This window comes from Gymnodraco acuticeps, unplaced genomic scaffold, assembly GCF_902827175.1.
Source record: "Gymnodraco acuticeps unplaced genomic scaffold, fGymAcu1.1, whole genome shotgun sequence".
NCBI lineage: Eukaryota > Metazoa > Chordata > Actinopteri > Perciformes > Bathydraconidae > Gymnodraco > Gymnodraco acuticeps.
In genome coordinates, this window is record NW_022990695.1 from 37,501 (window position 1) to 50,019 (window position 12,519).

Genomic DNA, 12,519 nt, shown 5'->3' on the forward strand with positions numbered 1-12,519 from the left:
CGTGTGTCCTTGTGTGTACCTGTGTGTCCTTGTGTGTCCCCTGTGTGTCCCCGGTGTGTCCCCGGTGTGTCCCCGTGTGTCCCCGGTGTGTCCCGGTGTGTCCCCGGTGTCCCCCCGGTGTGTCCCCGTGTGTCCCCGGTGTGTCCCCGATGTGTCCCCGTGTGTCCCCCGTGTGTCCCCGGTGTGTCCCCGATGTGTCCCCGTGTGTCCCCCGTGTGTCCCCAGTGTGTCCCCCGTGTGTCCCCGTGTGTCCCCCGTGTGTCCCGGTGTGTGTCCCGTGTGTCCCCGGTGTGTGTCCCGTGTGTGTCCGGTGTGTCCCTGTGTGTCCCCGTGTGTCCCCGGTGTGTCCCCGTGTGTCCCCCGTGTGTCCCCCGTGTGTCCCCGGTGTGTCCCCGTGTGTCCCCCGTGTGTCCCGGTGTGTGTCCCCCGTGTGTCCCCGTGTGTCCCCGGTGTGTGTCCCGTGTGTCCCCGGTGTGTCCCCCGTGTGTCCCCGGTGTGTCCCCCATGTGTCCCCGGTGTGTCCCTGGTGTGTCCCCCGTGTGTCCCCCGGTGTGTCCCCGGTGTGTCCCCTGTGTGTCCCCTGTGTGTCCCCCGTGTGTCCCCGGTGTGTCAGGAGACTCTCAAAGTGTCAGAAACAAACCCCTCTCTCTTCTCCTCCGTACCCACATCTCTAAAAACTGGGAACAACGGAGCTGATCCAGATTTGCTGCGTCATGACCACATTACTAAAATGTGGGCGGGCTTTACCCCCACGGGCCAATCAGAAACGTTGCTGTCAGAAACAATGAGACGTGTTCTGGAAGTAACATGGTCTGTGTTTCCATTAGCATGCTAACACTCAGAGCTAACCTGTACTGGAGAGAGTCTGTGTGAAGAAGCAGGAAATCAAAAGGAAGTCACCTTGTGGTAAACCTGAGAGAGAGAAAGAGTTTGAGCTCCATCCTGTTTCAGAGAGAATCCTTGATGTGGTTTGGAACATGATGTGGAGTTTCATCACGGCAGCATTTAGCTGACTTTCTGCTGGGAGAGTTCTCCTGATGAGATCTACTCTCTCTCTGAAGCTACTGACCCAGAGTCAGCTCTTTAGGAACAGCTGGAGGAGAGGGGGGGGGGGGCTACAAGGACCTGTTTGGGGTTTGGAGCAGGACACTTCAGAGACATGTCCTTAGTAACAGCTGGAAGAGAGGGGGGGGGGCTACAAAGACCTGTTTGGGGTTTGGAGCAGGACACTTCAGAGACATGTCCTTAGTAACAGCTGGAAGAGAGGGGGGGGGGCTACAAGGACCTGTTTGGGGTTTGGAGCAGGACACTTCAGAGACATGTCCTTAGTAACAGCTGGAAGAGAGGGGGGGGGGCTACAAGGACCTGTTTGGGGTTTGGAGCAGGACACTTCAGAGACATGTCCTTAGTAACAGCTGGAAGAGAGGGGGGGGGGGCTACAAGGATCTGTTTGGGGTTTGGAGCAGGACACTTCAGAGACATGTCCTTAGTAACAGCTGGAAGAGAGGGGGGGGGACTACAAGGATCCTGTTTGGGGTTTGGAGCAGGACACTTCAGAGACATGTCCTTAGTAACAGCTGGAAGAGAGGGGGGGGGGGCTACAAGGATCTGTTTGGGGTTTGGAGCAGGACACTTCAGAGACATGTCCTTAGTAACAGCTGGAAGAGAGAGGGGGGGGGGGCTACAAGGATCTGTTTGGGGTTTGGAGCAGGACACTTCAGAGACATGTCCTTAGTAACAGCTGGAAGAGAGGGGGGGGGGCTACAAGGACCTGTTTGGGGTTTGGAGCAGGACACTTCAGAGACATGTCCTTAGTAACAGCTGGAAGAGAGGGGGGGGGGGGCTACAAGGATCTGTTTGGGGTTTGGAGCAGGACACTTCAGAGACATGTACCTTAGTAACAGCTGGAAGAGAGGGGGGGGGGCTACAAGGACCTGTTTGGGGTTTGGAGCAGGACACTTCAGAGACATGTCCTTAGTAACAGCTGGAAGAGAGGGGGGGGGGGCTACAAGGACCTGTTTGGGGTTTGGAGCAGGACACTTCAGAGACATGTCCTTAGTAACAGCTGGAAGAGAGAGGGGGGGGGCTACAAGGATCTGTTTGGGGTTTGGAGCAGGACACTTCAGAGACATGTCCTTAGTAACAGCTGGAAGAGAGGGGGGGGGGCTACAAGGACCTGTTTGGGGTTTGGAGCAGGACACTTCAGAGACATGTCCTTAGTAACAGCTGGAAGAGAGAGGGGGGGGGCTACAAGGATCTGTTTGGGGTTTGGAGCAGGACACTTCAGAGACATGTCCTTAGTAACAGCTGGAAGAGAGGGGGGGGGGCTACAAGGATCTGTTTGGGGTTTGGAGCAGGACACTTCAGAGACATGTCCTTAGTAACAGCTGGAAGAGAGGGGGGGGGGCTACAAGGATCTGTTTGGGGTTTGGAGCAGGACACTTCAGAGACATGTCCTTAGTAACAGCTGGAGAGAGGGGGGGGGGCTACAAGGATCTGTTTGGGGTTTGGAGCAGGACACTTCAGAGACATGTCCTTAGTAACAGCTGGAAGAGAGGGGGGGGGCTACAAGGACCTGTTTGGGGTTTGGAGCAGGACACTTCAGAGACATGTCCTTAGTAACAGCTGGAGAGAGGGGGGGGGGCTACAAGGACCTGTTTGGGGTTTGGAGCAGGACACTTCAGAGACATGTCCTTAGTAACAGCTGGAAGAGAGGGGGGGGGGGCTACAAGGATCTGTTTGGGGTTTGGAGCAGGACACTTCAGAGACATGTCCTTAGTAACAGCTGGAAGAGAGGGGGGGGGGCTACAAGGACCTGTTTGGGGTTTGGAGCAGGACACTTCAGAGACATGTCCTTAGTAACAGCTGGAAGAGAGGGGGGGGGGCTACAAGGACCTGTTTGGGGTTTGGAGCAGGACACTTCAGAGACATGTCCTTAGTAACAGCTGGAAGAGAGGGGGGGGGGCTACAAGGATCTGTTTGGGGGTTTGGAGCAGGACACTTCAGAGACATGTCCTTAGTAACAGCTGGAAGAGAGGGGGGGGGGCTACAAGGATCTGTTTGGGGTTTGGAGCAGGACACTTCAGAGACATGTCCTTAGTAACAGCTGGAAGAGAGAGGGGGGGCTACAAGGACCTGTTTGGGGTTTGGAGCAGGACACTTCAGAGACATGTCCTTAGTAACAGCTGGGAGAGAGGGGGGGGGGCTACAAGGACCTGTTTGGGGTTTGGAGCAGGACACTTCAGAGACATGTCCTTAGTAACAGCTGGAAGAGAGGGGGGGGGGCTACAAGGACCTGTTTGGGGTTTGGAGCAGGACACTTCAGAGACATGTCCTTAGTAACAGCTGGAAGAGAGGGGGGGGGGCTACAAGGATCTGTTTGGGGTTTGGAGCAGGACACTTCAGAGACATGTCCTTAGTAACAGCTGGAAGAGAGGGGGGGGGGGCTAGAAGGACCTGTTTGGGGTTTGGAGCAGGACACTTCAGAGACATGTCCTTAGTAACAGCTGGAAGAGAGGGGGGGGGGCTACAAGGACCTGTTTGGGGTTTGGAGCAGGACACTTCAGAGACATGTCCTTAGTAACAGCTGGAAGAGAGGGGGGGGGGCTACAAGGATCTGTTTGGGGTTTGGAGCAGGACACTTCAGAGACATGTCCTTAGTAACAGCTGGAAGAGAGGGGGGGGGGGGCTAGAAGGACCTGTTTGGGGTTTGGAGCAGGACACTTCAGAGACATGTCCTTAGTAACAGCTGGAAGAGAGGGGGGGGGCTACAAGGACCTGTTTGGGGTTTGGAGCAGGACACTTCAGAGACATGTCCTTAGTAACAGCTGGAAGAGAGGGGGGGGGGCTACAAGGATCTGTTTGGGGTTTGGAGCAGGACACTTCAGAGACATGTCCTTAGTAACAGCTGGAAGAGAGGGGGGGGGGGCTAGAAGGACCTGTTTGGGGTTTGGAGCAGGACACTTCAGAGACATGTCCTTAGTAACAGCTGGAAGAGAGGGGGGGGGGCTACAAGGACCTGTTTGGGGTTTGGAGCAGGACACTTCAGAGACATGTCCTTAGTAACAGCTGGAAGAGAGGGGGGGGGCTACAAGGATCTGTTTGGGGTTTGGAGCAGGACACTTCAGAGACATGTCCTTAGTAACAGCTGGAAGAGAGGGGGGGGGGCTACAAGGATCTGTTTGGGGTTTGGAGCAGGACACTTCAGAGACATGTCCTTAGTAACAGCTGGAAGAGAGGGGGGGGGGGCTACAAGGATCTGTTTGGGGTTTGGAGCAGGACACTTCAGAGACATGTCCTTATATCTGAGAGCTCTAATATCTGCCTAAAAACAGTACAATAGGAGACCTTTAACATTTCATCCCATGCTCACCGCTGTACTTCTGGGACAGCAGGGTGTCCAGGTCCAGCTCCAGACCCCCTGCTGGGAGCTCTGGTTTCTGCAGGAAGTCCTTCAGACGGGGATCTGATTGGTTGAGAGGCCGGACGGAGCTCCAGGGGGTCGAGTGCAGCTCCAGGAGGTCAGAGGTCAAACTGTCCCTCACCAGAAGGGCCTGGAAGTCCCAGACCGCCGCTGGACGAGGGTTAATTCATAAGATAAGATCAGAAGTGCTTTATTGATCCCAAATTGGGAAATGTTTGCATTCCAGCAGCATAAAAAGACGAGGCGTTGCACATTAGAGAAATTTAAAGACTAGAAATAAACAATCCAAAATGTAAACATCTCAAATAGAAATAAAATAGCATTAACCCCACTACGTTTCTGTTTGGTGTGTCACTCTCTGTCAAAGCCTTTTTGAGTTTCTAGAAAAGCGCTATACAAGTGTATAGGTCGGTCGTTCGGCCGGTCGGTCGGTCGGTAGGTCGGTCGTTCGGCCGGTCGGTCGGTCGGTCGTTCGGCCGGTCGGTCGGTCGGTCGTTCGGTCGGTCGGTCGGTCGGTCGGTCGGTAGGTCGGTCGTTCGGCCGGTCGGTCGGTCGGTAGGTCGGTCGTTCGGCCGGTCGGTCGGTCGGTCGTTCGGCCGGTCGGTCGGTCGGTCGTTCGGTCGTTCGGCCGGTCGGTCGTTCGGCCGGTCGGTCGTTCGGCAGGTCGGTCGGTCGGTCGGGCGGTCGGTCGGTCGTTCGGCCGGTCGGTCGTTCGGTCGTTCGGTCGGTCGGTCGTTCGGTCGGTCGGTCGTTCGTTCGGTCGGTAGATAGATTTAATAATACAACACAATACTTTAAAAAGTGGAAAGAAGAGAATTAACTGTTACAAATAAAAGGAAATAAACGTAACAGGATATTTGCTGGTATAATTTTCTGTGTATTTGTACCTTTGTCTCTGAAGCGCGGCAGCCAGTCCACACTTGTTCCCCAAAGCAGCAGCAGCGCCCCCTGCTGGGCATCATGCTGCTGCACCCTCAGCACCCCCTGCTGCTGCAGAGCTGACCGGAGGCAGGACTGAGCCTCGCTGCGCCACGCTGAACACAAAACACAAACTATGGTCTCAGAACAGTCTCATAATACACACGTGCACGCAGAAGGATCCACACATGCACACAGAAGGATCCTCACATGCACACAGAAGGATCCTCACATGCACACAGAAGGATCCTCACATGCACACAGAAGGATCCACAGATGCACACAGAAGGATCCTCACATGCACACAGAAGGATCCTCACATGCACACAGAAGGATCCTCACATGCACGCAGAAGGATCCTCACATGCACACAGAAGGATCCACAGATGCACACAGAAGGATCCTCACATGCACACAGAAGGATCCTCACATGCACACAGAAGGATCCTCACATGCACGCAGAAGGATCATCACATGCACGCAGAAGGATCCTCACATGCACACAGAAGGATCCACAGATGCACACAGAAGGATCCTCACATGCACACAGAAGGATCCTCACGTGCACACAGAAGGATCCTCCCGTGCACTAGTGCTGTAGCGACGCGTCGACTTCAAAATATCGTCGACGACATATTTCCGCGTCGACGCGTCGCTACACACACGTGGGTCACCCAAAGCAACAAGCAGTTCGCAATCGCACTTCAAACACAATGGAGACTGAAACGGCTACCACCTCCTCCTCACAGGATTGCGCACGAAGCCCCCAAACGAAAACATCTCGCCCTAGGTCTTCAAAAGCATGGGAATATTTTAAAGTTAGTCCAAAACGCAAAGATATTTATATATTTATATCTCACTGAGACTGCTGCATAGCCTAGCAGAAGCAGCAGCTAGCTGTGGTGGCTACCATTAGCAGCTAGCATTTGCTCTCCGATTTTTTACATAAAATGGAATTATGGATTATAAATTCAATAATTTTTGTATACATAGACGTTAAAAACCTATGGATTAACCGATTCAGCCGCGTTTTTTCTCATTTTAATGCCATTGAACATGTCTTTTGATCAGATTGACAGCTACGGTGGTGAGACGATCTCCCTAGAAGCTCTGTGAAGGTACGTGTTGTGGTGACTGTATTTGCTTCCCCTGTCGCGAGTCCGGATCACTCAGTGATGATACTATGTACCTACATAATCGGTGGAGTCTCAGCTTTAATCGGATATCTTGTATGTGCAGCTACGATAAGTAATAAGGGTATCTTTATCTTGAGTTCTGTGCTAAAGTCAGTTTGCATTTCTTCGCTCAGGGGTTATTTAGATGCTTCTTATGAGACTTGTGTTTTGTTTTGGTAAAAATGGTTTGTATCGTCAGTTAGCTGAGATTATTTCCGTTAATCTGGTATAACACATTAATAGGTTCTTAAATATTAAGATCCCCTGAGACACAGTGTCGTGAAAACAATTTTTTTTTACATTACGTTTTTTTTACATTACGTTTTTTATGAATTGAACAACAGAAAAATAATCGTTAGATTAGTCGTTTTCAAAATAATCGTTTCCCCCCAGCACTAACGTGCACGCAGAAGGATCCTCACGTGCACGCAGAAGGATCCTCACGTGCACGCAGAAGGATCCACACGTGCACGCAGAAGGATCCTCACGTGCACGCAGAAGGATCCACACGTGCACGCAGAAGGATCCTCACGTGCACGCAGAAGGATCCTCACGTGCACGCAGAAGGATCCACACGTGCACGCAGAATGATCCTCACGTGCACGCAGAAGGATCCTCACGTGCACGCAGAAGGATCCTCACGTGCACGCTGAAGGATCCTCACGTGCACACAGAAGGATCCACACGTGCACACAGAAGGATCCTCACGTGCACACAGAAGGATCCACACGTGCACGCAGAAGGATCCTCACGTGTACGCAGAAGGATCCTCACGTGCACGCAGAAGGATCCACACGTGCACACAGAAGGATCCACACAAGGTTTTTTGAGACTCCTCTGACGGTCATCCGATTCGTACTTGTAATATTTTCTATCTATAGCCAATCAGATGTCTCCTCCATTCTAAGCCAATCACATGAGCGCACCCGAAGAGGGTATGATTAACGGCCCGTCCACACAGCGGCGTGCGTTGACGCTTGCCGGCGGGCGTGTCTGAAACTCGACCAACAACCAATCACATGAATCTCCCGCCCCTGACACACAAGCAGCGGTTTGATTGGCTAGAGCTTGTACTGGCATATGATTCGATTGGCTGACGCTTCTGCCGAGGCTTCAAAAGTTGCACATTGCTCAACTTTTGCAGCGAGCCACGCCAGCAACGCTCCACGTCGCTTCCCACAATGCAGTTCGGCAAAAGTGACGTCACTCCATTCAAAGTGACTGGTGAAGCTTCAACGCACGCCGCTGTGTGGACGGGCCGTAATGCGTTCATGACGTAGCGCTTCATGTACGCATCGTGCGCTGTCCGGAGCTCACAGGTCCATGGAGCCTGCAGGCGCTAATCTCAGGACCGAAGGACCGTGGTATCGTCGTCTTTATGTTTACGTCATTATTATTCAAAGATAAATAAGGAAGTGTTTGTTGTATGAGATGGCAGAGAGGTGGACGGTGTGAAGGGCCAATGTGGACCAAATGAATCAATAGCGGGTGTAACTAAAACACAAGATGTCCCAGCTAGCGGGGAACGTTCTCACAACGTTGGCTAACGTTACCGACAGGTTCTAACAAGGTTTAAAGAAACGTTTTCATCTGATGTTCAAAGAACCTTTTGAGGATGTTTATAATGTTCCTATGAGGTTTAAGGTAAACGAAGACGTGTTTTGGACGTCGTTGGAAACACATTAAAGATGTTCTTTATAAACGTTCCCTCAATGTTCCCTGATAACAAAAGAAGAACATTCTGAACATGTTTTCAGGACGTTCTCTTTTTTATTAAACGTTCCTGTGAGGGAAAATATTAACACGGTCAACGTCAGATTTATTTCTAGAGCGCTTTAAAAAACAAACTTCTGGCATTTGTTTGAAGGTTTTAAAAAATCTGATGTCCCACATTTTCCTTTTGAACAAAACAAACGTAATTCACGATGAGCTGTGAGCAGATGTTGCATGTTGGCGGGTCTGAGTTCAGCTAGACGTGTTTGTTACCATTCGTTGTTCTAGGAATGTTTTCAGCGGGACGTTTTATTTTGGTTCCCAGAACGTTGTTCTGAAAGGTAGGATCACGTTCTCTCAAAACATTCTTAACATTTTTGGTGATAACTTTGTTAGGATGTGTGATCGCATTGAGACGATGAGTAGGACGTATACAAACGAATGTTTGCACGCCAATATTCACTCACATGCTCTTATAATCACACGCAGTATGCAGGCCCACAGTGTTCATAATATCATGTGTCAAATATCAGAAAATAATCACACTTTTTTCTGACTAAAGGCTGTGTCTCGTTTGTAGGTTCTAACTGTTGGATGAGCTTTCTGTTTGTGAGGGCTGCGTGTCAACAGGGTCCGCTGTTCATGCATATCGGATACAAATCGTTATTGCACCCTTTAGATTTGAGACCGACAGACATATAGAGGAACGGACCGACTGTCTCTCCCCCCCCCCCCCGGGAGCAATCTCCAATCAGCCACACCTGCAGCCTGCTCATCAGCTACACTATGAAGACCTGCAGCCTGCTCATCAGCTACACTATGAAGACCTGCAGCCTGCTCATCAACTACACTATGAAGACCTGCAGCCTGCTCATCAGCTACACTATGAAGACCTGCAGCCTGCTCATCAACTACACTATGAAGACCTGCAGCCTGCTCATCAGCTACACTATGAAGACCTGCAGCCTGCTCATCAGCTACACTATGAAGACCTGCAGCCTGCTCATCAGCTACACTATGAAGACCTGCTGCCTGCTCATCAGCTACACTATGAAGACCTGCAGCCTGCTCATCAACTACACTATGAAGACCTGCAGCCTGCTCATCAACTACACTATGAAGACCTGCTGCCTGCTCATCAACTACACTATGAAGACCTGCAGCCTGCTCATCAGCTACACTATGAAGACCTGCAGCCTGCTCATCAGCTACACTATGAAGACCTGCAGCCTGCTCATCAACTACACTATGAAGACCTGCAGCCTGCTCATCAACTACACTATGAAGACCTGCAGCCTGCTCATCAGCTACACTATGAAGACCTGCAGCCTGCTCATCAGCTACACTATGAAGACCTGCAGCCTGCTCATCAGCTACACTATGTAGACCTGCAGCCTGCTCATCAGCTACACTATGAAGACCTGCAGCCTGCTCATCAACTACACTATGAAGACCTGCAGCCTGCTCATCAACTACACTATGAAGACCTGCAGCCTGCTCATCAACTACACTATGAAGACCTGCAGCCTGCTCATCAGCTACACTATGAAGACCTGCCTGCCTGCTCATCAACTACACTATGAAGACCTGCAGCCTGCTCATCAGCTACACTATGAAGACCTGCAGCCTGCTCATCAGCTACACTATGAAGACCTGCAGCCTGCTCATCAACTACACTATGAAGACCTGCAGCCTGCTCATCAACTACACTATGAAGACCTGCTGCCTGCTCATCAGCTACACTATGAAGACCTGCTGCCTGCTCATCAACTACACTATGAAGACCTGCAGCCTGCTCATCAGCTACACTATGAAGACCTGCAGCCTGCTCATCAGCTACACTATGAAGACCTGCAGCCTGCTCATCAACTACACTATGAAGACCTGCAGCCTGCTCATCAGCTACACTATGAAGACCTGCAGCCTGCTCATCAGCTACACTATGAAGACCTGCAGCCTGCTCATCAGCTACACTATGAAGACCTGTAGCCTGCTCATCAACTACACTATGAAGACCTGCAGCCTGCTCATCAGCTACACTATGAAGACCTGCAGCCTGCTCATCAACTACACTATGAAGACCTGCAGCCTGCTCATCAGCTACACTATGAAGACCTGCAGCCTGCTCATCAGCTACACTATGAAGACCTGCAGCCTGCTCATCAACTACACTATGAAGACCTGCAGCCTGCTCATCAGCTACACTATGAAGACCTGCAGCCTGCTCATCAACTACACTATGAAGACCTGCAGCCTGCTCATCAGCTACACTATGAAGACCTGCTGCCTGCTCATCAACTACACTATGAAGACCTGTAGCCTGCTCATCAACTACACTATGAAGACCTGTAGCCTGCTCATCAGCTACACTATGAAGACCTGCAGCCTGCTCATCAGCTACACTATGAAGACCTGCAGCCTGCTCATCAACTACACTATGAAGACCTGTAGCCTGCTCATCAGCTACACTATGAAGACCTGTAGCCTGCTCATCAACTACACTATGAAGACCTGCAGCCTGCTCATCAACTACACTATGAAGACCTGTAGCCTGCTCATCAACTACACTATGAAGACCTGCAGCCTGCTCATCATCTACACTATGAAGACCTGCAGCCTGCTCATCATCTACACTATGAAGACCTGCAGCCTGCTCATCAACTACACTATGAAGACCTGCAGCCTGCTCATCAACTACACTATGAAGACCTGCAGCCTGCTCATCAACTACACTATGAAGACCTGCAGCCTGCTCATCAACTACACTATGAAGACCTGCAGCCTGCTCATCAACTACACTATGAAGACCTGCAGCCTGCCTCATCAACTACACTATGAAGACCTGTAGCCTGCTCATCAACTACACTATGAAGACCTGCAGCCTGCTCATCAACTACACTATGAAGACCTGCAGCCTGCTCATCAACTACACTATGAAGACCTGCTGCCTGCTCATCAGCTACACTATGAAGACCTGCAGCCTGCTCATCAGCTACACTATGAAGACCTGCAGCCTGCTCATCAGCTACACTATGTAGACCTGCAGCCTGCTCATCAGCTACACTATGAAGACCTGCAGCCTGCTCATCAGCTACACTATGAAGACCTGCAGCCTGCTCATCAGCTACACTATGAAGACCTGCAGCCCTGCTCATCAACTACACTATGAAGACCTGCAGCCTGCTCATCACTACACTATGAAGACCTGCAGCCTGCTCATCAGCTACACTATGAAGACCTGCAGCCTGCTCATCAACTACACTATGAAGACCTGCAGCCTGCTCATCAGCTACACTATGAAGACCTGCAGCCTGCTCATCAACTACACTATGAAGACCTGCAGCCTGCTCATCAACTACACTATGAAGACCTGCAGCCTGCTCATCAACTACACTATGAAGACCTGCAGCCTGCTCATCAGCTACACTATGAAGACCTGCAGCCTGCTCATCAGCTACACTATGAAGACCTGCAGCCTGCTCATCACTACACTATGAAGACCTGCAGCCTGCTCATCAGCTACACTATGAAGACCTGCAGCCTGCTCATCACCTCATCAGCTACCTATGAAGACCTGCAGCCTGCTCATCATCTACACTATGAAGACCTGCAGCCTGCTCATCAACTACACTATGAAGACCTGCAGCCTGCTCATCAACTACACTATGAAGACCTGCAGCCTGCTCATCAGCTACACTATGAAGACCTGCAGCCTGCTCATCAACTACACTATGAAGACCTGCAGCCTGCTCATCAGCTACACTATGAAGACCTGCAGCCTGCTCATCAGCTACACTATGAAGACCTGCTGCCTGCTCATCAGCCAAACTATGAAGACCTGCAGCCTGCTCATCAGCTACACTATGAAGACCTGCAGCCTGCTCATCAACTACACTATGAAGACCTGCAGCCTGCTCATCAGCTACACTATGAAGACCTGCAGCCTGCTCATCAGCTACACTATGAAGACCTGCTGCCTGCTCATCAACTACACTATGAAGACCTGCAGCCTGCTCATCAGCTACACTATGAAGACCTGCAGCCTGCTCATCAACTAACACTATGAAGACCTGCAGCCGCTCAATCAGCTACACTATGAAGACCTGCAGCCTGCTCATCATCTACACTATGAAGACCTGCAGCCTGCTCATCATCTACACTATGAAGACCCTGCAGCCTGCCTCATCAACTACACTATGAAGACTGACAGCCTGCTCATCATCTACACTATGAAGACCTGCAGCCTGCTCATCAGCTACACTATGAAGACCTGCAGGCTGCCTCATCAAC

At 51.1% G+C, this 12,519-nt stretch overlaps 1 protein-coding gene across 3 annotated transcripts in view; it reads right to left on the reverse strand.

Moving 5' to 3' along the window:
• Positions 1-12,519, reverse strand: part of shld2 (shieldin complex subunit 2) — a 38,285-nt gene that overhangs the window by 4,370 nt on the left and 21,396 nt on the right. For all 3 annotated transcript variants that reach the window (XM_034230624.1, XM_034230626.1, XM_034230625.1), the window contains exons 7-8: positions 5,311-5,457; positions 4,373-4,573 (exon numbers count right to left, since the gene is read on the reverse strand). In XM_034230624.1, coding sequence (XP_034086515.1) covers positions 4,373-4,573; positions 5,311-5,457 — 348 coding nt within the window. The remainder of the gene's footprint in view (positions 1-4,372; positions 4,574-5,310; positions 5,458-12,519) is intronic.